Genomic DNA, 25281 nt, shown 5'->3' with positions numbered 1-25281 from the left:
TTCAGGTTTTTGAAACCAGGGTCTACCTGAAAGCCAGACCCTAACTCTTAACTATGGTGTGCTACTGGAGAGATGGAAGCTCAAAGGGGAAAGGAATCCCCAGATAAATTAGTTCCTTGTTGCAAAAAAAAAAACCCAAAAAACCCCACCCAGCTTTTACCCTGTACAATGGTGGTTCTTATCTTTCTCTGAATCACAAGTCCCTTTGAGAATTACATGAGAGCTAGGGGACACCCCTTGAGAAAACTGTTTGTAGTTTAAGTCATAATTTCAGGGAGTACATAGACCCCCCCACCCCCAGCTAAAAAATTATGTAATCTAGTAACACATACTCCATACTGAAGAGTGTGTGCAAAGCTATTCATTTAGGCTACCCGTAACAGTTACCAACAGAAAGTTGTAATTCAATAGAACACCAACGGTGACACACCTGCATGATGGAATGTGGTTCAGACTTACTGTTTGTACAGTCCTACAGAAAGATCCCCAAGCTAGGTCGCTAGGCTAAAAAAGCCAAATGCAGAACTGTGTGCTTTTTTCTTAAGGGCTATATAATGCACATGCATAGATTATATCTGGGAGGGTTCATGAAGCTCCTATTGTTGCCTTTGGGGAAGGAAACTTCTAATACACACCCTTTTGTACGGGTTAAAAAAACTTCCTTTTTACCGTGAGTAAAAATGACTCACCAACTACATAAAAAACCCAAACCATAAACAAATGGCCTTGAAGACAGTGCCTCCATTCCCATCCTCAAGCTGCCTGAGTTGCTTCTAATAGTTGAGGACAAACACAGACATTTTTCTCAATCACTGTTTTTATTAATTGGCTTTAAAGGCTAAAGTGCATAGTAAAGACAAAAAAAGAAATGCATACATAGGAAAGGGACGTTTTTCTTGCCAACATTAGAAAGACCTGAGATGCCTAAGTGTCTGTTCTAGGGAACACTGAGGGAATATATACGCAGGCAGCGGGCCTGAAGGGCTGGCTTCTGGCATGGGTCTGGGGCCTGCAGAAGCTGCTGGCATGCTAACCCTGCCCAGGCAAAAGCTGCAATAGACAGTGTGCTGCTGGTACCAAATGTGAGTTTAGTTCCATTCAGGGCCCCTGGGAGCCAGCACTGCTACTGAACCTTTCCTACTGTAGGCAAAGAAACCTCCAGCATCCGAAAGTGCAAGTCACAGGAAAGGGTGTGGGGATCACTCCTTAGTTAGCCAGGGCCTCTTGCACAAGCCACCAGCTGTGGGTAGTCACACTTTTCTCATATGTAACTGGGTCAGTCAGTGAAGTCTTTGTCATCACATGCCTCCATCTCCTGGAGTGAGGGTGCCCGAGGAGAAGGGCAAGAGGGATTCTTGTGCTCCTTAAAAAGATAAGCAGTTTATAAACGACAACTCTGAGCCTGTTTTATCAGAATGAGAGTTAGTCTGCAAGTTAGGGCCTGGCACTTAGCATGAGCCTGCTCCACCGAGCTCATACTCTGCCCCTGGAGCACTGCAGGAAAAAACATCTGACCAAGTCAGGACCCAGAGATGGCACTACGTAGCCCTAGGTAGGTGCCCCAAACATGCTCCAGGGAGTCTGCCCACTAACTTGCGGGAAAAAAAGAACTGTTAATTCTGCTCTTGGTGGAGGAGGTAAAGTGCTTACTCTAGCGCAGGGGTCAATCTAGAAACAAATGTAGGCCAGCCTTAACAGTAGATTCTTAAATAGGTGCTGAGACTAAAGGGCAATAAAAAACCAACGTCGGTTCCTTCATCAGGGAGCCGACTCCAGCCATAAGGTGGCTGGGGCAAAAGGCAGCGGTGTGCCATCTTCCTACATCATCCTTTGTATCTCTTCAAAGTTCATCATGTTGTTGGCCGTATCAGACCAAGCAGCGTGCCGGGCTCCATCCATCTCGGAGGCAAGCTGGTTGCTCCTTTCCAGAGTATGATTTGTACCCCCGATCACCTCCTTACAGTCAGGACATGTGCTCCTCTGCATGGCTCCCCCACAGTCGCCAATCGCATAGATGTGGCCATTGGGGCACTTGAACCAGTGGCCACGAGGTAAGTTCATGGCTTTGATGATCTGTACTCGCTCTTTTTCTGAGATGCCCAAGCCAGAGCATGGAAGGGTGGTTTTCAGAGCTTCCATTTTTTTCTGCACAAGCTGTTCATCCTGCTGGGTGAATTTACATGTTCTCTCAAGGATCCTCCGAACACTGCAGACCTCTTCTGTTATGCTACCACTCACTCTCCCCTCCGCCATCTTGCAGCGGGTCAGGAGGTTCAGCAGATATGTGAGTCTCCGGATTTCACTTTGAAGGTCTTCCAATTCCTGACTGGTGAAGCTCAAACGCTTCTTGGCTAGCCACTCACTGACCTGGTCTAGTCGAGGACTCACTCTCATTTGTTCTGAGAAATGCAGCTTTTTCAGGGAATCCCAGAGTCCAGCCAAGTGGTCATAGAAGTTGATGTAATTTTCAACAAGGCCCAGGTCCTGCACTGACAGATTTTTCTGGGCCAGCTTCTCCTGCAACATTAGGAATTCTTCAGGAAGCAGCTGGAAGAGGAGGCTCTTCCCCACCAGCAGGGCCTTAAGTCGTTCCTGGCTGGTTGCAATTTCCCCTGCTGAGCCCTGGATCTTTTCTTTGACGATTTCAATTTCTTCCAGCCGCTGTTTGATGCTGGCTCCATACCTCAGGTTTTTGCGGATGGGCACTTGGCAGATAGGGCAGACCTTCAACCTGATAGCAACTTCATCATCTTTCTGCTCATTCATGTAGCGGTCCAGGGCTTGCACCTCAAAGATATGGCTGCAGTCTTCTAGCTGCACAAAGCGGGCATCAGGTTCATCCTCAAAGCCAAAGAAGATTTGGGTGACTTCTTCTTGGTGGCAGACACGGCACTTCTTGGGGCACGGCTCCCCACACAAACCAATACAGGGGTGGCCACAAGCCAGCAGCTTAGTACAAGGCACGTAGCATGGGGGTCGGTTGCAAGGCTCAGAGCAGAGTTTGGTGCACTGGTAATGCTGGCAGCGCCAAACACAGGGTTCCACACAGGGGCTGCACAGTTCTCCACACTTCTTTTTGCACTGGCTGTGGACGCAGCGGTTCTGACAGGTCCACTGGCAGGACGGGCACTCGCCGATGCACGGCTCCTGGCACTTGTGTGAACAGATGAGCAGACGCTTGCAGGGCTGCTGACAGCGCTCATGAAAGCGCCCTTCAAAGCAGCTGCTGCAAGAGCCGGGGCAAGGATGCCCACAGTCCAAGATGGTGTCACACTTGGTGGTGCACTTAACTGGTAAGTCATACTTGAGATCTTCCACATTACCGCACTTCACCTGTTGGTTGTGCCCACACTTGAGTTTCACAGTAACCATTTCTGAACACAACCGCACACAGTCCTCACCACAGAGGTGGCTGCATCTGTGCCCACATTTCAGGATCTTCGGGCAAGGCTCTTGGCAGCAGAAATCTGACTCAGGCATGGAACAAGGGACCTTTTGTTCATGCCTGCACCGAAGAATGATTTTGGGCACCTTCACCTGACAAGGCTGACATTCCTGGAAGCAAACAAGGGGGCACCGATGCCCATCTTGGCAGATGACTTTCTGGCATGGCTTCATGCACTGGAACTCCTTGTGCAAGGAGTCATAGGGGTGACAGGCACGGGTGCAGACGTGCCCACAGCTCAACCGGAACTCACAGGGTAGGCTGCAGCCTCCTTCGGGCACTTTTTGGAAGTCAGACGCTTTGGATACTAAAGTGTGGGTATCAGGGTGGTTCTGGCAGCATAGCCGGAGTGTCTGGCCTATTTGATTGTTCTCTCGAAGAGTATGGATGATCTTGCTCCACAAGGGCACCTTGGCCAGCATCTGCATGTTTCCGATGCAGTACATCCCCTTCTTGGCGCGGGACAAGGCCACACAGATGCGGTTGGGTATCTGGAGAAAACCTACCTTCCCTTCCTGATTGCTCCGCACTAGTGAGAGGAGGATGATGTCATTCTCCTCTCCTTGATATTTGTCCACCACGTGGACCTTGACACCAGCAAATGTCTTAGCTGGCATGAATTTGCGCAGGCAGAACAGCTGCCCAGTGTAGGTGGTGAGGATGGTGATCTGGGAGGGCAGGTATTCCTGGCACAGGAAGTACTTGCACAGCTCCACCACAAAGCGAGCCTCATGCTGGTTCTGGTGGCTTTTGCTTTCTTGGATTTCCTGCTCAGGAAAGTTGTGTTCTATAAAGAAAAGGTTAGAAGAGACCCCCTGGAAAGGAAAAGAAGTGACAAGTTAGAAGGTTCACTCATGGCAGTTTTTTCTATCTTCATGTGTGTTGGCCACTGACCCTGTTCCAAAAAGAGACCTTAGAAGGCTTTTTTATATACTCTGTACCACAATCTTTAATTCTGGAGTTAGTCATCATGTGTTTGTTTTGGGGCATTGGCAAATAGTGAAGTAGGTAAAGAATTTATTTTGCTTTTCAAGATACTTGTCTGATATTTATACTTAAAACAGCCATCCACAATCCAACCCTTACAGTCCAGAAAATAAGCATCAGTTATGAGGATGATGATGAGAGAGCAGCCAACTTATGAGCACTTCTCTACTGTGCTGACTGCTTTTCATAATCTCCTTCAATACAATAATGTAATGAGGCAGCAACCATTACTCTCACTGTATAGAATAAGACCCTAACACTCAGAATTTGTATGTAACTTGCTAAAATATTACACATATACTAACTGGCTGAGATTCAAAAACCCAGGTCTATATTCTCAAATTCTATACTATTCCTCCTCTTAATAACCAGTTTTTGAAAAGGCTGGCTCTACTCCCTTCTGAAAGCTGTTTTTCATCTTGAGGAAAATGCAGCCACCTGGGTTACTAGTAACAGCAGAGAAATATCAGGTAGGGCAGACTCACCTTAATCTTCTCATATTTGAGAACAGATGGATGATTCTCCAGATCCTGGTATATGTGGGGCGTCAAAAGCCGGGCAATTTCAGGACGCATGCGATGCTGAAACAAGACATATCATTAGAAACATGGGCAGAGAATAAATGGGCAGTTTTCTAAACATTAGGTTGCTGGTGGAAAATCTGGGGATGTAACATTTGAAAATAATAGGGAGAAAAGAGCAGTATGTAAATAGCTCCTTTATCAACACAAACTCAACACAGGCTGATCTTGGGGTACCTTAAAAGAGAAAACAAAATAAGTCTGACATCAGAGTCATTTCATTACTAAACCAGTTTTATTTTTATGAGAACTTTCTTGCGTCAATTGGCAGGTTCTCAGGAGCCTTCCCCCAGACATTCGTAATAACAGAGGCCCAGCTTCTCACCTGGTAATTCAGACGAACAAAGGGAATGTTTACTTTCACCAGTCGTTCAAAGAGGGACACCTCAAGGTTGAAATTCTTGGCCAGATCATACACGTTGGCACTGGGGCGCAGCTGAGAAGAGAAACATAGCTGACGATTCTCCATTGAAAACACATTTTATCCAACCATCCATCTATCCGCCCTCCCATCAACTGTTTTTCAAGTGCCTTCTGTGCCAGACACTGGTCTAGGTGCTGCCCGGCTTAAGGATAAAAAGTAACAAGGGCCATGAGGGCAAGAAATAATAATGATGTGAGAGAGTGCCCAGGGGAGAAGGTTCTTTAGATAGCCCTCTCTGAACAGTGACATTTGAGTTGATGGCAGCATAGAAGAAGCTGCCAGTCATTTGAAAAGCAAGCCATGAGAGGGAACAGGAAGGATGGGGTGGGAACACAGTGAGCAAGTAAGATGGTAGTATGAGGTAAAGTCAGAGAAGCAGGCTGAATCCTAAGAATACTGTAGGCCACTTTAAGAAGTTTAATTTTTAAGTGAAATGGGAAACCAGAGAGTTTTAAGCTGAGAAGTGACATGATTTGATTTACTTTTTTTTTTTTAAGCCACTTTGCCTCCTTTATAAAGAATAGATTAGAGCCTGGCAAAAAGGGAAGCAGGGGGACAGAGAACATGCTGTGGTAATAGTTCACTTAAAAGACCACAGTGGATAAAGTAGCAAAGAGAATTGATGAAAGGAATGCCGCCACCTCAAAAATATACCCAAATCTAAGAGCACCTACTCTTAGATTGAATGTACAGGGTGAGGGAAAGAGGAATCACAGAAAGCCACTAACGGACTTGAGGACTGGTGAAGCAGAGGCCAGGGTCTTCCTGACCGATTCCACCCTACCCAGAGAGCAAGCCTATCTTCCAGGGGCCCCTGCCTTACCTGTTGGTGGTCCCCAATCAGAATGAGGTGCTGGCAAGCCTTGCTCAATGTGGCAATGGTGTGGGCCTCAAGGACTTCAGCCGCCTCTTCCACAATGACAATACGAGGCTCTACCTTCTGCAGAATCTGGCGGTATTTGGCAGCACCTTGAGTCAAGAGAGAAGAAAGGGGCTCCTCTGAGATGATGCACTGAAGCCACTGGGCCTCTAGGCTTCTGGGTCTGGGACAACGGAGCCCTCACATTCATCCAGGGCTGTGGTGACTACTGAATAAGAGAACAAGTGCTGCTGGATAATCTCCAGAGCATCTTGCCCATGTTGGTCATTGCTGAGGTTCCAAATGCAACAACAGCAAATGAGTGAATTTCATCAACAGTTCTCTAAGTATGCTTGCTTACTTTCAATAGCTTTTCATGGTATTTTCCTGTAACCTACTGAAGTTGCTTCTCTTTCCTGTCCTAATTTGACAGGAGTTTGGCATCCGGAGTGAATGGCTGGAGCAGGTAAATTTCCCCATGTTTTCTTACCTGTGGTTGTCATTCCGACGACCTGGGCATCTTTCAAAATGTGCAGGTCTTCCTGGAGCCTCAGCTCAGCCATTCTCTCTGCTGATGTGTGGTACTGGCGCTCATAGCTAAGGATCTTTCGGCGGGTGTCGGCCTGGTACATCTGCAGCCATAGCCTAAAGAATGTGAAGAAACAAGTAGAGGAAGCCATGTGCTCTCTGAGAAGGTGGAAAAACCCCCTTCAGTGTGCCCAGTGTATGGAGTGGAACCTAGACCCCTGAGGAGCTTATGAGCCACAGAGAGGAAGGAGACCAGATGTACAAGGACCCAAAAGTCCAAAATGCCCAACAACAAGGTATGCAGAGACATGTATACAAGTGGTCAGTAGCCAAAGAAGGGGGTGGGATAAAGAATAGAGGTTAAATATTGGGACAGGAATAAGAGATTTCAAAAACTTCAAGAATTTCTCACAAATTCTCCCTGCCCCATTCGGTCTCTGGATGAGTCTCCTCCCCTCCTCTAATTCTCCAGAGTCTCATTTTACAAGTAAAACAGATCCTGTCACTTATTCTGCTATAAAACCTTCCAATGGCTTTTGATACTCTTCAAATAAAATCCTCGCTCCTCACTGTAGCCCTATGAAGCCCTGCGTAGTCTGGCCCCTGCCCACCTCTCCAACCTGAAATTCCATTCCTCTGAGCCACAGCCATGCTAGCTGCCTTCTTCCGATTTTCTCAAACAGATATGCTCTCTCCCATCTCAAGGCCTTTACCTATTGTGGTCCCTGCAATCTCATCTGTTCTGTTTTCCCTGCTAGCCTTGTTAATACCTCCTCCTCTTTCAGGTCTTCCCTCTAATGTCACTTTCCTGGATACCTCAGATCAGCTCAGATCCCACATTAATATTATTAGCATTCCTTGCTCTTTTTTTTTCTTAGTATTTTTATTTGTGGAATTAACTAATTTGTCTCTTTGGATGGACTAAACTCCCTGAGGGTAGAGCCAAGTGTCTTCTATCTTATGACTGTGTCCCCAACACTCAGCTAAGTAGGGGTGCTCAATCAATCATTAGTTAACATTGTTGTAGGTCTGGGGATTATATTCTAGGAACAGAAAAGGAACCCCCTGGAGATATTACATGGGTTGGCTAAGGGAGGTGGGGGTTGGGTACCGTACCTATAAAGCTGCCAGCGAGAATTCAGATCCAGCTGCCAAATATCCTGGATTTCACTGGCCTCAGCCTCAGTCATGGTGTTTAGTTTGCGAAGCTCAACCTTCACTTTCTTCTTCATTTTCCTTTTCTGGCTACGCTGGGTCTGTAGAAATCAATACCAGCCAGGGTCACCATCTGAGCAGAATGTGGGCCCTGTTCTAAGCCCAAGGTGGTGGTGGTGGTGCGGGGGGGGTCACAGCACATAAAAAAAGAGGCTGCCACTTCTTATGAACTTCTTTAAGTGTCTCACATTCTCTCAACAAATATTCCATTGCACAATGACTAAGTGAGGGCTCTGGAGCCAGTTTCCCTAGATTCAAAGCTCCACCTACTTCTTATTAGTTGTGGGACCCAGAGTTAGTTACTGAACCTCTATGAGTTTTAGCATCCCTTCTATAAACGGAGAATAGTAATAGTGCCTCTTCAGGGGGTGGTTGGATTGACTGAAGGAGTAAATACATAGAAAGTACTAATGGGATCATGATCTACCCATCACATATTGTAATGTTAAACTGAACTAAGAGATCAGGTTCAAAGCCATCAGACTAGTAAAAACTACATCCAGTCGAAGTTGCCTTTGAAAGCCCCTTACACTAACAGTGGGGTTCAGAAAATGTCATTTTGAGTATCCAGTCCACTACTGTCATAGTAATACATGGTAAATTCTGAGGACCACCGGGTTCTACCAAAGGGAGAAGCAGAGGGAAGTCCATATGCAGATATCTGGACATTCACGATTCTGGCTTTAAGAGAAATATCAAATTCCAGGGTGAATGAAGTATTCCATCTGCCTGTATGGCTTGCTTCATTCCATTTTACTTGAATCCTCTGAAATCTTAATGCAAGTTCACAGACTCACTTGTAGATTTAGTTTGTAGTTTCTAGTTTGTAAAAGATAACCTCCATGGAAGCACCAAGCATGGAGACCACAAGCGTTTGATTTGAGCCATGTGCTGCATTTCTCTGAAAGTTCAAGAGTAGCATCTGGATACCTGCTTTCTATCTAAGTTGGCATTTCTTGCCAGGTCTCCTCTGAAAGGTTGTATTTTTTATACTCTTGGGAATTGGACCCATCTTATACTAGGGTTTCATCATAAAATAGGTAAATTCAGCTAACTGTGAGAATGAGGTGAATGTACTGCAAGAGAAGTAGGTGGAATAAAGTGGCTGTAGTTCCGGTCAGAACAGATGTTCCTAAGCCTATTTCAGGAGTCTATCCTTACCCGCCAGGCAGTAATAACTGAACTTCCGTTTCTCATTCTGTTAAAGCTTTCAGGAGCCATGAGGAAGTGAGTTTACCTCCCACTCTCCTGTGGCTTGCTCCTGTCCAGCTGCTGTCCCAGGGCCATAGTTGTCTAGCCTCATGGCCAGAAGCACTTTAGCCAATTCCTGAACAGTTCCATTCTCTTCCTTCTTCCGCCTCCGTGGCCTCACCACCTCTTCCTCCTCAATCACCCGGTCTGCTTGAATCAGGTCGGCTTCCTCTGCGATCTCAATCAGTGAATCCTCCTCTTCCCCTTCTTCCTCCTCCTCTTCCCCTTCTGCCTGAGCTAAGAGAGGAAAACACACAGCACAGGGATGGAGACTCTTGAAGCCAAAAGATGGAAGACGGCACCTACAAGAGCTTAAATGGATGAAGACATGCTCAAGGAGGTTTAAGTGGTTACCTCTAAGGACGGACACTGAGAAGAATGAGAAGACAGGTTTCCTTATATACTCTTTTGTTATATTTAAAGAAATTATACAACTATGTTTTTTGAAGGTTTTACTCATGTCAAAAACACAACTACAGAGAAGAGTATACAATGTAAATGTGCAATTTTTTTATTTTTTAGGCGAGGCAACCCTTGGTTGACCTCACAGATTGCAAGGACCTGTCAGCTTACAATCCCTTAATTTTCACACCGACAGCACCTGGTCTTCCTAGGTGGTCTCCTAACCAAGTACTAACCAGGCCCGACCCTGCTTAGCTTCCAAATCAGATAGGATCAGGCTTGTTCAGGTTCAGGGTAGCATGGCCATAGACTAAATGTGCAATTTAAAGGATAATAAAAATATGTAAAATGAACACCCAACTTAAGAGGCAGAAAATTACCAATTTCTATGAAGTCCTTGTGGGCCCTTCTCATCTGAATTTTACATTACTCTTTCCTCCCTTAAAAAAATAACTTTACCAAATATATCACGTATATATACCTCTAAACAAATTTTTTAGTCTTGACTTTTTTGAGCTCTATATAACTGGAATCACACTGTATAAACTTTCCTATAACTTGCCTTTTTCATTCAGCATGTTTTTGAGGTACACATGTTGCCATATGTCCTGTAAGTCATTCTTTTTCACTGCTGTACAGTATTTCATTATCTGAATAATCTATAACTGATCTATCCATTGTATAAATTTTGATGGGCATTTTGAGTTCTTTCTGTTTTCCAATTATCATAAAGTGACTGTGCCAATTAATATCCCCAAGAGCAGTATATCATAGTTCTCACTGCTCCACATTCTTATTAATGCGGGGTTATGTACAACTTTTAAATTTTTGCCAATCTGGTGGGTGCATAATAGTATCTCATTGTGGTTTTAATTCCTCCAGTTTCAAATGAGCACTTTTCATACGTTTATTGACCATTAGGATTTCTTATTTTGTGATGTGCCTGTTAAAAGTCTTTCATCTATTTTCCTGGTAAGCTATTTGTCTTTTCTGATTACAGCCCTTTACATATCCTGGGCTTTACTTTTAAGTCCTGCTCTTCTTCTGGTCTTTACCATATTACACCTTAAGATGTGATTCTAGGTAGACATGCACTTACCTTTATTTTCAGGTCCCGCTGAAGCAACACTTTGGGTGAAAGAACCGACACCCAGACCCAGCCACTCCAGCATCATGGAATGCTTCCAGCCCTGGAAGCAAACCCATTCACTATCCTGAGGAAGGAAGAATTGTAAGTCATGGGAATTCTATGATAGTCAGTGTAAAGGAAAGGTTTCCTTTCCTGGTTCAAAAGTAATTCCTTTAAAATTTAGAGGCTGCAAATTGGCAACCCTTGGGCAATGGGATCATTTAATAAGACTTGCACAGACTTTTAAAAATGAAAACTTCCTGCTTCTCTTGACAAAATCAGGAGTTATGGCAGCAACACGCCTATATTCCTGCATGGCAACAAAAGGCTGGAAGTGGGTTGCTGCCACCCCTTTTCCAGTTTGCCAGTCCTCTCTACTTTCCAATGTCTCACATATAGCCTGTGTCAGTCATTTACAGGACCCGACTGACCCCTCTAGGCTTTTGTGTTTGTACAATTCACCCACCCATTCAGAACAGAGCTACCATTTCACTGGGTTCCTGGACAGCCACTTTACAGAGATTGTGCCAGTTACTTCTCATAACAGCCTTTGAAGGCAGGCATTATTATTATTCTTTATGTGACAGTTGAGGGATCTGAGAATCACACTGGCTCAAGATACATAATCAGTCTGCGTGACTTAGGTCTGTTACCCCCCAAGGCTCTCTGTATGTGCTAGGTTGTCTTGTTATATCATATCACTTAATAAGCTCTCATAGCATATTTATTAAGAGGTTTACAAAATTATTTGTCCAAATAATAATCTTGTAAGAATTAAGTTGATCTATAAGAAATTGCCATTTTTGCAAGTCAAATTTACAAATACTGGCAATTTCATATGGTTCACCTTAATGTTATTATCCCCACTTCATAAAAGAGGAAACAGGCACAGAAAAATTAAGTAACTTGGCCAGAGCAAAACCAAGATTCAAACCCAGAAGCCTAGCTCCAGAGTCTTTTCTTGACTAGTATACTCAGCTACCTCTCCTCTGAAAAGGAACTTTTATCATGATGGCAGATCACCTAACAGCTAATGCTTTGGACTGCTGCTTCTGTTGGAGGCTCCTTCCAAGTACTAAAGCAAGAGAGATGCTTGTGCCCCCCAGAATGATCCCTACCTGTATCGGTCCATTTATCAGGCTTTTCCAGTGCTGGCGGGAAATGTACTTCTCCAGGTGCTGCTCCTGTAACACGCCATGCATGCTGCACTCCAGAGTCTGGGCCCCTTCATGCAGCTCTTGCTCTGACTCCTTCATCTGTGTCACGATCTGCCAAGAAGAGGTAAAGAAATGATGGGGGATGTATCATCATCCCCTGAACTCACTCCTTGTCTTGAGGGAAAATGAAACTCAGACAGAAATAGCAAGATAGAAGAGTAAATAAATAGACCAGTCAAAAAACCCATTTCCCGAATCACATTACTCTGGTCTTAAGACCAAAGGGTTATTATCTAAAATGTATAAAAGACTCCTACCAATCAGCAAGAAAAGGAAACAACACAACAGAAAAAAGACTAAGGATACTACAGTGGAGACCTATTTTCCTCAGTAATAACTCACAGCTTTGGTTGAGCACAGTGCTGCCCAGCTAGATATTTCCCTGGTCAATAAGCTATAAGACGAAGTGCTGTGGGTGGCTTGGGAGAAGTAGCCTCAAGGTCCTGGATAGGGTTGGGAGCGGACAATATGACCTTTTTGGTCCTTTCTCCACCTTGGATTATGAGGGCAAAGGTCACACCATGGGATGAGCAGATTATAATGTTGGAATGAACCAAGGTCCTTCACAGCCTTGGACTGCTGATGCTATCTTATTCAGCTCTCCCTTGAGCTACCTCAGATATCCCAAAGCTGGGACTTACACTCATGTAGGCTCTTCGGAGGTGCATGGGGAGGTTTCGGCGGAATTCCCGCTTGTTCCTCAGCTCTCTCAGAGTGAACTGCTTCAGGATTTCACTGTTGCTCCTTCCACCTACCCGCACAATGCTGGTCTTGTGACACTTGTAGATGCCTGTGGAATGAAGTGGAGCACAGCAGAGTTGAGAGGAGCTATTCTCTCAGGTAAGAGCAGTACATGTTTGGGGTATTGTCTCAGTTGGTCCCTTAGGGAACAAACTAATGCTTACAGAAAATTTACCTCATTAATAAGCAAGAAGGCCCCAGAGATGATGTGACCTGTAGAGCAGTAAAATGTCATGCTTAAGAGCACAGGCTTTAAAATCAGACAATTAGGGACCCAACTTATTGGCTCTATAACTTATTGCTACGTAACCTAAGGCAAATTCTTGAGTCTGTTTCTTCATCTGTGATTTGAAGACAGTAATATCTTCCTTATAGGGCTAGAGTCTGTATAAACCAGAATATCTTTATAGCTCCTAGGTAGGGCCTGGAACAAAGTAAGATCTTAGTAAATGTTCTCTATTATATTCTCTCTCTCTCTCTCCCTCTTTCTCTCTTTCTCTCTCTCTCTATATATATATTTAGTTACTGATTGCTTATTATGTGCCAGGCACGTGCTAGGTTCTGAAGATATAGCAGTGAAAACAGATACTCAGCTTCTAATTTGTTCTCATGTCACACAGACTGAGAATATACATTTTAATAATTTCTCATAATAGTGAAAGTGCAGTTAAGTACTGTAAGTACACGATGCTGTAGGTATGTAACAGGGGACCTTACCTAGTTTGGATGGGTGAGAATCTAATTCTTGAAGATCTAATATTTAAACTGAGACTCTAAGAATAAGGAAGATTTAATCTAGGTGAAAGGAGGATATAGAAGAATGGGTATTATATGTCAACTATAATTGAAAAAAATAAAAGAATGGAAAATAATATTCTAAGCAAAAGGAAGAACATATATTCATTCATTAATGTAAGCGGTATTTTTTTCATGCCCAGTATGCACCAAGATTTGTGAATATAGCAAGAAACAAAACCAACCCTTGTGGTATTTACAGTCTAGGGTAGAGCCAGGTAAAACTAAATTGTTACATATGTACTAAGCCTCTGAAGAAAAAATACAAAAGGAGACTTAACCTTGTCTGGGGGCAACAGGAAAAGTACACATGAAGAAAGACACCTGAAGAATGAGTTGGAGCCAGCCAGGCTGAATGGGGTCAAGTTGGAGAGTTTGAAAAAGTGCATTTTGGTAAGGGGAACAGCATAGGCCTAGGGAGAAGCTGAAGAAATTCATGTCGCTAGCGTTAGGGAGAATAAGAGAAGAGGGAGGAGATGAGGTTCAGAGTTAGGCTGGTGCAGACAACACACAGCCTTACAGGTCACAGTTAGGACTATGGACTTTATCAAAGTACAATAGAAAGCTTCTGAAATTGCTTATTGGTTAACTACAAATGTCTTGATAGAAAACAATTTTGCCTACAGACATTACCTTCCAGAAACTGGTCCAAAGCATGATTAGTATAACACACGACCAAGATGGGGAACTGCTGCAGGTTGATTTGCCAAACGGGCTCATTGGTTAGAAGGGCCTGAACAATTTTTAGACCCACATAGGTTTTGCCTAGAAAACAAGAAAAAAGGATAGTTAAAAAACTTAAGAGACTTAATAAAAGCAGTAATTAATTATAGCAAATTATTATTTTTTTAAATTTTAAATACATTGAAATGGTTTAAAATCCAAGAAGCACAAATGGGTATATTATGAAAAGCCCTCTAGCTTTTCTCTGCTCCAGCCACCCAGTTCCTATCTTAGAAGCAACCGATGTTACCAGTTTCTTGTGTAACTTTCCAGAGACAATCATTCTTTGCATAGAAAATACATAGTCTTTTTCCAGCCTTTCTCCTTTCTTTTTGATATAAATAGTAGCAGACTATTTTCAGTTTTACATCTTATTTTTTTCATAATGTCCCTTGGAGGTAGTTCTCTATCAATATATAAAAAGCATCCTCTCTTTGTTTTTCACAGCTGTAGGTATTTTTTATTTAGCCAATTCTCTATTGATGGACATATAATTTTGTTTCCAATCTTATGTGGCAAATTATTTAGAAATGATTTTTAATATACCACAGTAGACTTGCCTTTGTGTTAGGAGGGGAAAACTCATAGATATCAACAATAGAGTTAGAGTTATGGGCTCATTAGCATATGTTCAATAATTAATTAAGTCTACAAACAGCTAAATTTTTACTGAGTCAGGCTGAAGCAGTCACTGTTCTCAAAAAACTCAAGGTTGAGTGAAGAAGCAATACAAGAAAATAAAAGATTTCAGTATATCATGGTAAGTAACGATTTTCTCCTCCTCCCCATCCCCCCGCCACTCCACCACAACTGACATGTATTTAGTGCCTAACAGGTATCAGGCACTAGTTTAGGTGCAAGAAATAAAATAGTGAGCAAAACAGGCATGGTTCTTACCTTCATGGACCTCAGAGACTTGCAGAAGGATAATCATACAAATAAATGTAAAAACAAATGTGGGAAATGAGAAATACACAATACCAAGAAAACATATAATTAAGATTCTGGCCTAGTCAATGAGGTGAAAAGAGGCTTCCCTGAAGAAGAGACAATTGAGTAAGAGAGGGCAAGAGAGAACAGGAATGTGCTAGTTGAGAGGTTCCTACCATCCACCAGGTGAGTGAAGACTGAGCCCTGGCTCCAGCACTATAGGTGAGATAAGTAGTCAGACTGGGGAGAAATTTCAGAGGTAAACTTGAAAATGGTTTGACTGGGGTGGGGAGTACAAAAGGATAACTTCCAGGTTTCTAGTTTGAAGAACTGGATAGATAAAGAGAACCTCGGGGGGAAAGAAAATCTTTATAATTCAACATTTATTGCTTCCCACTGCTTCCTTCCTCTTAGAATGAATACTTTTTGGGATTTCGACCTCAAAAATGACCCCTTTTACTACTTCCTCCTTTTACTCTAAAGGCAGGCTCTATCCTAGTAACTCTGTGTGTGTGGCTTAAGTTAGCCTGAAATGATTACTATGCTTGGAACTAATGAGTCCTGATTCAAGTGATAACATTAGGGAAATTTATTTGCAATATAAATATTTTGAATATACAAAAAATTCCTACAAATCAATAAGCCAAGCCAATCAACAGAAATAGGGACAAACTGAAAATGGCAATCCACAAAAGCAGTAATATAAATAGTTAATAAACACAAGAAAGGATAATTTCATTCTTAATTAAAGAAATATAAATTAACCACTGTGATATACATTTCCAGAGGACAATTTGGCAATATCTATTAAAATTATGAATTCACTTAAGAATTCTCTTCCAGATATACTGTTTGTGTGTGAAATGTTTCATAAACAAGCCTATTCACTGAAACATTACTTGTATTAGTAAATCTTTCTACAAGGAACTTGTTAGAGAGATTATGAACTACCCACACAATGGAATATACTACAGTCATGTAAACAAGAGACACTACTTATGTACCAACATAAAAGGGTCACCAAGATATTTTACAAGTGAACAAACAATATGCAGAAGATTGTTTTTAGCATAGTGGGTTAAGAAAAGTGAGAAGAAAGAAATGTAAGTATGCATTTGCTTAATATTCATAGAATATCTCTGGAAGAATATACAGGAAGATAACAACATTGTTTGCTTTAGGGAAGGGAACTGAGTGGGATGGTAGCAGGTCAACAGGGATTAAAAAAAAATTGAACCCTTTCTTATTAAAATATAAAATTAATAAGCCCAAAATTTTATCTCATATCAGCAAAAACTGCTGATCAGCAAGGACTGATAACATACAATGCTGGAAAGGATATTAAAAAAAATGGGAAAACTAATTCCTTCTTGGTGGGAATACAAATTGGTACCTTTTTTTTAAGCCCTCGAAACACCACTTTAATTATGTATATTTTTCCATTGTACAGGTGTTTCTTATCAGAAAGAACTTTCCAATGGTTACATTAATTTTTTATCATCAGTTGCCATTACTTTATTAGTGTCTTTTAAAGAGACCGCTTCCCATTTCTGTTTGTTTTCTTGTATATCCTTTAGGGAGGGTAATTTAACAGTACCTACTGTAACTAATTAATGTAAATTTCCACTTTAGAAAAAGAATTATGAAGTAATAAGCAGAGTACCCAAAGGTAAACAGATATAGATGTATGGATACTTATTACAGCACTGTAATACCAAAAAAAAAGGTATATTCATACCCTAGAGTGAATGCAAGCATAATAAGAAGTGAGATACATTTCTAAATGTGACTGTAGTGTACAGAATGTGAAAATGTCCGTAACATGTTGTTTTTGTATATATATAAATTACAGACCCATATATAAAGCATGATCCCATTTTTGTTATTAAAAAAAAATAGGAAGTGTGTGTGTATGTGTATAAATATACATACAGACACAAAGATCAGTGCCAACTGTGGAGAACATCTGGAAAGATACACATCAAATTACTAATAGTTGTTATCACCCCAGAGTAGAATTAGAGAGTGGCATATATGAGGAGAAGGGGGTAGGGAGGTATATTTCCATGAGGAGCAAGTATAGTATAATGGATAGGGGAGCCAGGACTCTAGAGCCAGACTGCCTGAGTTCAAGTCCTAGGTATGTCACTTAACACCTGTGTAAACTTCAACATATTATTCGACCTCTCTTTGCCTTAGTTTTTTCATCTGTAAAATGGAATGGTTTCTACCTCACAGAGTTGCTATGAAGAAGCAATAAGTTAACCATATGTTAAGCATGCAACCCAGTACCTGGCACATAGTGCTATTATTACATACAGCAAGTCCTCATTTAATGTTGTTGATAGGTTCTTGGAAACTGAGACTTCCAGCAAAATGACATATAATACCAATTTGACCATAGGCTAACTGATAGAAATAAAAGTTTCTATAGTATATTTCAGGTCACAAAAACATCACCAAGCTTCTAAATAAAGACCCTAAACACTTCTAATATTAAACTTTGAAATAAATGTGAGCTATACGTATATTTAAGAAAGAGTAATAAAAACAAGAGAATTCTCTTCCAACTCACTTTTCCAGTTCAGGTTGCAGGTGGCAGGAGCCAAACCTGGCAGCTCAGGGTGCAAGACAGGTATCCATCCTGGACAGGATATCCTTCCACTTCTGGGTGTGCGCACACGCATGCACAAACGCACACATACACGTGCCCACACACATACACATTCAGACTGAGACAATGCAGACATACCAATGAACCTCATGTGCACATCTTTGGGAAGTGGGAGGAAACTGGATCCCCTGGAGAAAACCTACACAGACATGGGGAGACTGTGCAAACTCCACACAGACAGTGGCCCTGGCTGGGAACCGATTTGTTTTTTTTTCATCAATGTTATAACAAAATGATGTTAAGTGGAATGATGTTATTCGAGGACCTGCTGTACTTGATATTATTTAATTTAAAGTAATATGAAATCAATCAAATTAATATAGCCTCTTATGGAGCAGAGGTAATGCAGCTTCCAAAGTTTGACCCCCTAGTAGTCTTTTCTAACCTTGTGATTTTAGTTTATTGCTATGCATACCAATGGGTCTCCACTGGAAAATCACCATACGCAGCTACTTTATAAACAAGTTTGAGATCTATTTCAGGGGAATGTGTCTAACCGAGACATTCTGGAAACCTAGAGTCAAGCCTCCCCTGCCCATCTCATAGTGCTGATACCATGTGCTCTGAAAAGTTCTCTTACCTGTTCCAGGAGGTCCTTGAATAATAGCCAGTTCCCTTGTGAGAGCAAACTGCAAAGCTTCCATCTGAGAGTCATCCAGGTTCAGGGCTTCTTTGGAGGGCCACTGGCTAGGGTCTAAGACATTAACTTTGGGACATCTCAAGCCCTTGGCAGTCCTCAGAGATTCCCCAGTGGCAGTGGGGTTCTTTATTAAGGGAGTAAAATCGTATCTGCCCCCCATTAACAAGTATCTTGGCTCCTTCACATAAGAGTCACAGTCCACAATGTTCCTCTGGAAGGGGACATCTTCCTCCTGGATCTCCTGGAGTCCTTCTAGGACATGCCTATAGGCCTCAAAGTATGCAGTTGTCTCCACCATGAGGAAAGAGTCAGAGGGCTGGATCTCTGCTAGCAGTTGTTGGCTCTGCTCATTGAAGCAGAGCTGAACAATTCCTCGGCAGAGATCTTCCTGCTCCCGGTTAGACACAGTGGCAAAAAGAAATGTCTCAAAATTGTCCTTGGACATGCACACCAAGGACCCATAGAGCAATCGCTTGGAATTCTGCCAGCGCACACATTTCAGTGGTTTTGTGTCAAACTGCACCTTATAGACAATGCCTGATGACGAACACATGGGAGTAATAATCCTGGTATCGAAGTAGATTCGGATGTCATCAAACTTTCTCTTCCTCAGGCCTTGATCTTCAAAGCTTTGGAGAAGTTCCAAAATGCCTTCTCGTAGGGGTCTGACAAAATCTTCTCGCAGGAGTCGGAAGTGGGTATCCAGATAAACAGCAGTGCTCTCATATTTTCCAGAAATGATGTTGGGACGAAGGAATGGCTTCTCATCCAAGTGCACTTCGTTGTAGGTAGGGTAAATGGGCATGGTCCGGTAGCTCTCAACATGGTCTTCTGCTTTAGGCTGTACTAGAGTGTAGGTGTCCACTCTTAAAGTGCCCTCTCGCCTCTTTTCCTGCAGATGTTCGATGATGGTCTGCACCTTTTCCAGGTTCTTCTCTGTCTCCTCTTCTATGTCAACCCCAGAGGCTCTTAAAGCATTAAGAGAAGCTGGCAGGAGAGAAATGAGCATGGAAGTTTCTTGCACAGAGCTAGCAGGGAAGACGCTTACGAGGTCTTGGAGAAGGAAGATGATGTTACTAATGTGTTCTGGATATCGGTTTCGAATGTCAGGGACAGGTTCAGTGACCATCTGTACAACATAAGCTGGCAGGCAGACTTTGAGGAATTGTGAGTTCTTCAATATGCCCAGGACATGGAGGACACTCTGGCGGTCCATTCTGGAACTACAAGCCTTCCGAAGAACCCGGCAAATGAGCTCAAGGAAGTTAGATTTCATATAAGAATGAGACAGAAGTTCCTTTAGCCCTGAACTTGTGGCAAGTGTGATGACCACCTCAGAGGGGTCTTTCTGCAGAAGACTTTCTAGGAACTTGTAACCCAGTTTCTTCACTTGCTGTGGCTGTTCTGCAGGCTTCTGGTGGGGGGTCCGCCACTGTTGGAAGTTTTCATCAGGCCACGGAGGTCTGCGGTTCCTTTCCTCCTGATTGCCATTTCTCCGCCTGGTGTCATTCTCCTGACCACGTCTTTGGCCTCTAGGTTCATCATGGGCATGCCTCTCATGGTTCCTCCTTTCCTGATGTGGGTTCCTACCCATGGCTGCAAACCTCTCTTCTCTTTGCCGGGAAGGAATAGGGTGGTGGTTGGCTCTAGGAAGCCTTCTGGGCTCGTTGAATCCTCCTCTGAGAGCATTGGCTGGTGGATTACTGGCCTGATTTCTAGGTCTCGGTGGTAATTCTCCATTCATAGGCCCTAAACACAATGGGAATACTGGGTGAACACAAAAATCGAGGTGCAAAGAAATCTAGTAGGACAACAATGAACATGCTCTCATTTTCCAAAAACAATTAAGGAGCTTAGGTTTTATTTGGAGGGAAAAAAAAGGTTTTCTACCAAGTCATTTAATAAATGTAAAATAGATTGTTATGTTGCCATATATATTATTAAAATATTGTTTTTTCAGAGGGTACAAAGGGAAAAGGAATAAACATTTGCTGACTGCCCCATACATGCTAGAGAATAAACATTTGCAGTATATCGTTTAATCCTCACAGGCTGGGATTCTTTCAGAGGATCAAAAAGATCAGCTTGTTGCTTCTAGTTTCTTGCCAGTACCAAACAACAGTCAGCACATCAGTTTCAGAGCCAAACAGACCTAGTTCAAATCTTGACATGGGCACTTCCTCACCAAGCTGTATAATTACTCTAAGCCGCAGTATTTGGGTTGTAAAAATTAAATGTTTATAAGATGTTTGGCATAGTGTAGTACCTGACACATAAAAAGCTCTCATAAATGTTAGTACTAGTAGCACTAATAATAATTTTCTATTAGAATACCCTAATTTCTAGAGCCACTGGTTCTGCCATTAAATAATTATTTCATAGGCAAAAGATGCATCAAGTGGGATAAAACTATAAAGAGAAATGCTTCTTAAACTCTGCCCAGTATCAGATGGCAAAGGGAAATGTGGGGCTTCCTTTACTAAGATGTTTTTGAGCTAACTAAGACTGTGAAGGAAACTTAAAAATGAAACTCAAACTTTGATTTAGGAAATTGAAAAACGAAACTGAAACTTTCCTCCTTTCTGCAGCTCAAGTCCATTTACATAGTATTTATCTACTACTAACCCTAAGAAGAGAAGGTGTGGGGAGAGGGAGGTGACAAACCCAGTTCACACAGGAAATGAAGCCAAACTTGTCTTCCTTGAACTGCCACACATTTCATTAGTGACTTGGCCAACATATTCAAGTCCAATTTTTTTCCCTTTCCTTTCCTCTAAAACTGATTCTGGAGCTGATCCAACTTTACAGAATGACTTGGAGAATTTAAAAACAAACAAAAAATATTGACTGTACACAATGATTTGATGATAAAAAATGTTATGCATTTCAAATGCACAACATATTCAAGGTGATCATTCCACTTCATGACATCAGATGCTAAATCCATTTATGTACGTTTTTCCTTGTTTTGCACTTTGTAGAGATTTTAATGTGGCTACGTAAAGAAATATCTGGTAAAATACAAACACTGTGCTACTGAATCCTAAATTTTTATAACTGTTACTTTCATATTTATTTTTCAAATCCCCAAGATAGCAGAAAAATTCCTGCTTTTAATATTTTGGTCTGATTATAAGGCTAGATGTTTTGGAAGAATGGAAAATTGTATTGTTTCTCTTTCTTTCGATATTCGCGCAGCTCATAAAACTGTACAGTTCTTTCTCATTTGTTCCACAGCTAAAACTCGAATGACACGTTGCCAACTTAGGGAAAAGCAAGAATCCATTTGGTTTTGTTTTAGAAAGTTCCGAGCAAACAGAACAATCACTGCAATAGAGTAATGCTTTTAGAACTAACTGTCCTTTGGTGGTTAGGACTTTAGACACATGCTATCAAGTACATAGCCACCAACTATGTGTGGCTATTAAGCATCTTAAATGTGGCTAGTCTGAATTAAGATGTATAAAATAACACAAGTTTTTGAAGGCTTAATACCAAAAAAGTTAAATATCTCATTAAAAAAACTTTATACTGATAACATCTTAAAATAATATTTGCAAATCTGGAATTAAATAAAAGTATTAAAATTATTCAAGTACTATAATAAAATACTATATTCAATTATAACAAAGTGATGTTACTTGGTTATATTGGCTTCAATAAGTACTAAATTATTAAATTTTATTAAATTAGTATTCAATTAAAAAAACGGATTTCACTTGTTTCTTTTCGCTTTTTTTAAACAATGCTACTAGAAAATTTTAAATTACATTTTTGGCTTGCATTATGTTTCTATTGGATAGTGCTGCTCTAAACCACAGTTTCCTCTTCTGACACCTCATCACTGTCTTTGTTAAAGTCAACTCCACCCATTCATCAACTCTCTTAGGGAAAGGAGAGGGCTGTCTGTTTTTCAGTCATTTGTGTTATAGCTAAGGAATAAGCCATTCTTTACTTAAGAGACACAGTCGATCTTAGATGGGCCTGTTCAGTCATAAGGAACTCAATTTCCTTTCCATTAGTTAGAAAACCTTGCTCACCTCTGTGGTTGGCATGGGGATTCCTGGGCCTGGCATCTGGACAGGGTCTTCTGCCCTCCATCTCAGAGTCTCCTGATTTACTCCACACTCACGTTACTTCCAGTTATCTGAAAATCTGCACAGATTGAGAGTTATTAGTGGCCTTGAAATACAGCATCTAGCAGAAAAAAAACTAAAACAGCATCAAGCCAATCCTTTAGCCTCTATGTCTTAATTATCTGTGAACTAAGAGTTAAACACAGATTTTAATCATGGACACAAGTGTTCAACTCGGTGAATGCCTAATTATAAAACATTAAATTCACAAATTAGGTGATTTCAAGGGATCAAATTCCCCCCTTCTCTTTATCCTTGCACTTTCTCAGAGTAAAGGGAATACTGTCAATTCCAATTCGAAACTACTGTTTGGTTTATGCCTTTAGCCAAGTTACTTAATCAGTTGCTAGGTTTCATTTTCCTCTTCTATAAAGCAAATATTGTTGCCAGGACAGAGAGAAGTACATTTCTTGTTAAGCCAAAAGTATGCACCACCCCGTTCAGCATTTATATTATATAGTATTCTATAGCTTATGGGACTCTATAGTGTATAATAATTAGTGAGCAGTTAGTTATCCCTTATCCTACCCTTTGGATTATAGCCAAACTGATTAAGTCTTCCACTCTACTGAATCAAGAAAAAGAAACTATGTTTCAGTAACCACGAGACTTAGCACTTATGGTATGTTGTTTCTTCAACCAGCTAGAAATCTGCAGCTCTTCTCTTTCTTTTACCTTAATGATTTTTGAGTCAACCTATAAAAGAAAGAGGAAGCCCTGTTAAGAGAACTTCTCAATCCACCTCAAACACATCACGTGGGCTGGCGCTAGGGAAAAAATGAGGACTGTGAGTCCTCAGCATGGGGATTTTTGAGACGGTCGCTCTCATTGAGTTTTTTTTAATATTCATGGTTGGAAACTGTGAATAGATTTGGCATTATATGAAGAGTAGCTTTTACACTCATCAGAAAAAGGAGACCCCTTTCTGCTAGCAATATTTTTGATGAATCTCCTTCATCATATCAAACTCAGCTCTCATGGTACGATTCAATAGTTAGGGTTTTGGTTTTTGTTTTTGTTTTCAATTAAAAAAATTATCTGAGGGGAAATTCTTACTTCCTCTTGTTGAAAAATACTAGAATAGAAACTCTGAAATATTCTGGGATAAAAGGAATGAGGAAAAAAAAAAAGGCAAATAAAGGGAGGAGTAGAGAGAACAGGAAATGCTATGAAAAAGGCAAGCTAAAGTGGGTTTCTGTGGGAATCGAGGCCTATAGGGCAGGAAAAAGAAAATCAGTGACGGTCAAGCTGGTGTAGGGATCAAATTATAGGACAAATTATAGGAGAATGGTAATTACCAGGGTGGGATGAAAGAGACAAACAAGAGGCCACAGCTGGTTTCAGGGGGAAGTCTCCAGGGTCCTGAGAGGGCATAAGAAAGGATGGAAGAGTCACTGGCACCTAGGAGCCCACCGGGTTGCGATGGAAATATTATGGGAGAGCCAGGGCTGTGTGGTGGCATGAAGAAGGTACAGGGCAAGGCTGAAGTGGGGGCTGACGGGGGCGGGGGGGGGGCAGGGGACAGCTGAAGAGGTATGGGGCCTCAGGAAGGAGGGGGCTGAGACAGCTTGGGGTGCCTGCCGAAGTGGTGGGAGACATGGAAACAGAGATGGGGAGTCTAGGTGCTGAGGCTGTTTCGTAGAAGCTGGAGGATGAACCAAGTGAGGACAGAGAAAGATGAAGGGGGTGGCTGTGGCAGAAAGTGAGAGCAGAGATGGGGGAAGGGGGCAGAGGAGAGCTAGATGATGAGGCCGGAGATAGAAGTGGTGATGGAGGACTCTGGGTGGATAAGAGAGGCCCTGGGAGCGGAGAAGGTGAAGGGGGCGACAGAGGTGGGGCAGAGGCGGGGGATGGAGGCATTAAGGAGTGACAGGAACGCTTACGGGGCGGGCGGGGGAGAACGGTGGCGCTGAGGAGAGGGGACGGGGTTCTCAGGTGGATAATGGGGGCGCTGAGGGCTACGAAGGCACTGAGGAGGTGATGGGGCGCTAGGGGGTGACGGAAGCGCTGAGGAGGTGGCGGAGTCGCTGAGCCGGGCGCGGGGGCAGAAGCGACGGCAAGGCAAGTGGCGGGGCGGCGCGCGCCGGGGGTCGCGGGGGCAGGAGCAGGTGCGGGGCCGGAGGTCACTCACCCGGCACCGACGCGTCCTCTCGTCGCCGTCGCCGCTGCCGCCGCCGCCAAGGACTGGGGTCCGAACACGAGCAGTTCAGCGGCTCCGCCCGCCGCCGCGCACTTTCGGTTTCCCTTCCCCGCAAACACAGAGGGGAGGGAGGAGCCCAGCGGGCGAACGCGGCGGGGCGAAGAGAAGGAGGGGCCCTGGCACAGCCGGCGCCTACGCCCTCAGGCCGGGGCGGGCGAACGCGCGGGCGGGCGTCGCCTCAGCTCCCCGCGGCGGGCTCGAACGGGCGCGGCTGAGGGGAGGGGACTGCGGGAAGCGGGTAACAGCACCCGAGGCTGCGGCAGGCCTCAGCCAGCCCCGAAGGCGGGGGGACCCTGTGGGCTTCTTAGTGCGTGTGAAGCGCGACATGGCGGCGAGGCCGACGAGCCCGGGAAGCCCAGTGTGTACGGGGAGGGGGGCGGGGCTAGAGCGGCCTTGACAACCAT

The 25281-nt window shown here is 42.9% G+C and overlaps 2 protein-coding genes across 5 annotated transcripts in view; one reads left to right on the top strand and one right to left on the bottom strand.

Annotated features, from left to right (window-relative positions):
* Positions 1-13869, top strand: part of DDX27 (DEAD-box helicase 27) — a 30400-nt gene extending 16531 nt beyond the window's left edge. Inside the window, exons 20-21 of the mRNA XM_023534041.1 lie at positions 2659-2663; positions 13823-13869. Coding sequence (XP_023389809.1) covers positions 2659-2663; positions 13823-13854 — 37 coding nt within the window. The 3' untranslated portion in view covers positions 13855-13869. The remainder of the gene's footprint in view (positions 1-2658; positions 2664-13822) is intronic.
* On the bottom strand, positions 800-25229 carry ZNFX1 (zinc finger NFX1-type containing 1). Of its 4 annotated transcripts, XM_011365993.2 has the most exons (16): positions 24809-25229; positions 23976-24039; positions 23353-23373; positions 22582-22696; positions 18482-20290; positions 14208-14339; positions 12680-12828; positions 11940-12089; positions 10792-10906; positions 9277-9527; positions 7941-8080; positions 6787-6941; positions 6261-6406; positions 5339-5449; positions 4918-5013; positions 1819-4260 (listed from the first exon to the last, which is right to left on the bottom strand). In XM_011365993.2, exons 4-16 carry the CDS (start codon positions 22640-22642, stop codon positions 1819-1821), a joined length of 5757 nt encoding a protein of 1918 aa, XP_011364295.1. In that variant the 5' UTR covers positions 22643-22696; positions 23353-23373; positions 23976-24039; positions 24809-25229. The 4 variants fall into 4 exon arrangements, with proteins under 4 accessions (XP_011364294.1, XP_011364295.1, XP_011364296.1 ...); XM_011365994.2 differs by lacking the exon at positions 23353-23373; XM_011365995.2 differs by lacking the exon at positions 23976-24039.
* Between the last annotated feature and the right edge of the window lie 52 nt (positions 25230-25281).

This window comes from Pteropus vampyrus, unplaced genomic scaffold (assembly GCF_000151845.1).
Source record: "Pteropus vampyrus isolate Shadow unplaced genomic scaffold, Pvam_2.0 Scaffold117, whole genome shotgun sequence".
Classification (NCBI taxonomy): domain Eukaryota; kingdom Metazoa; phylum Chordata; class Mammalia; order Chiroptera; family Pteropodidae; genus Pteropus; species Pteropus vampyrus.
The sequence above is the reverse complement of the archived record's forward strand: the minus strand, read 5'-3'. Positions and strand labels throughout refer to the sequence as shown.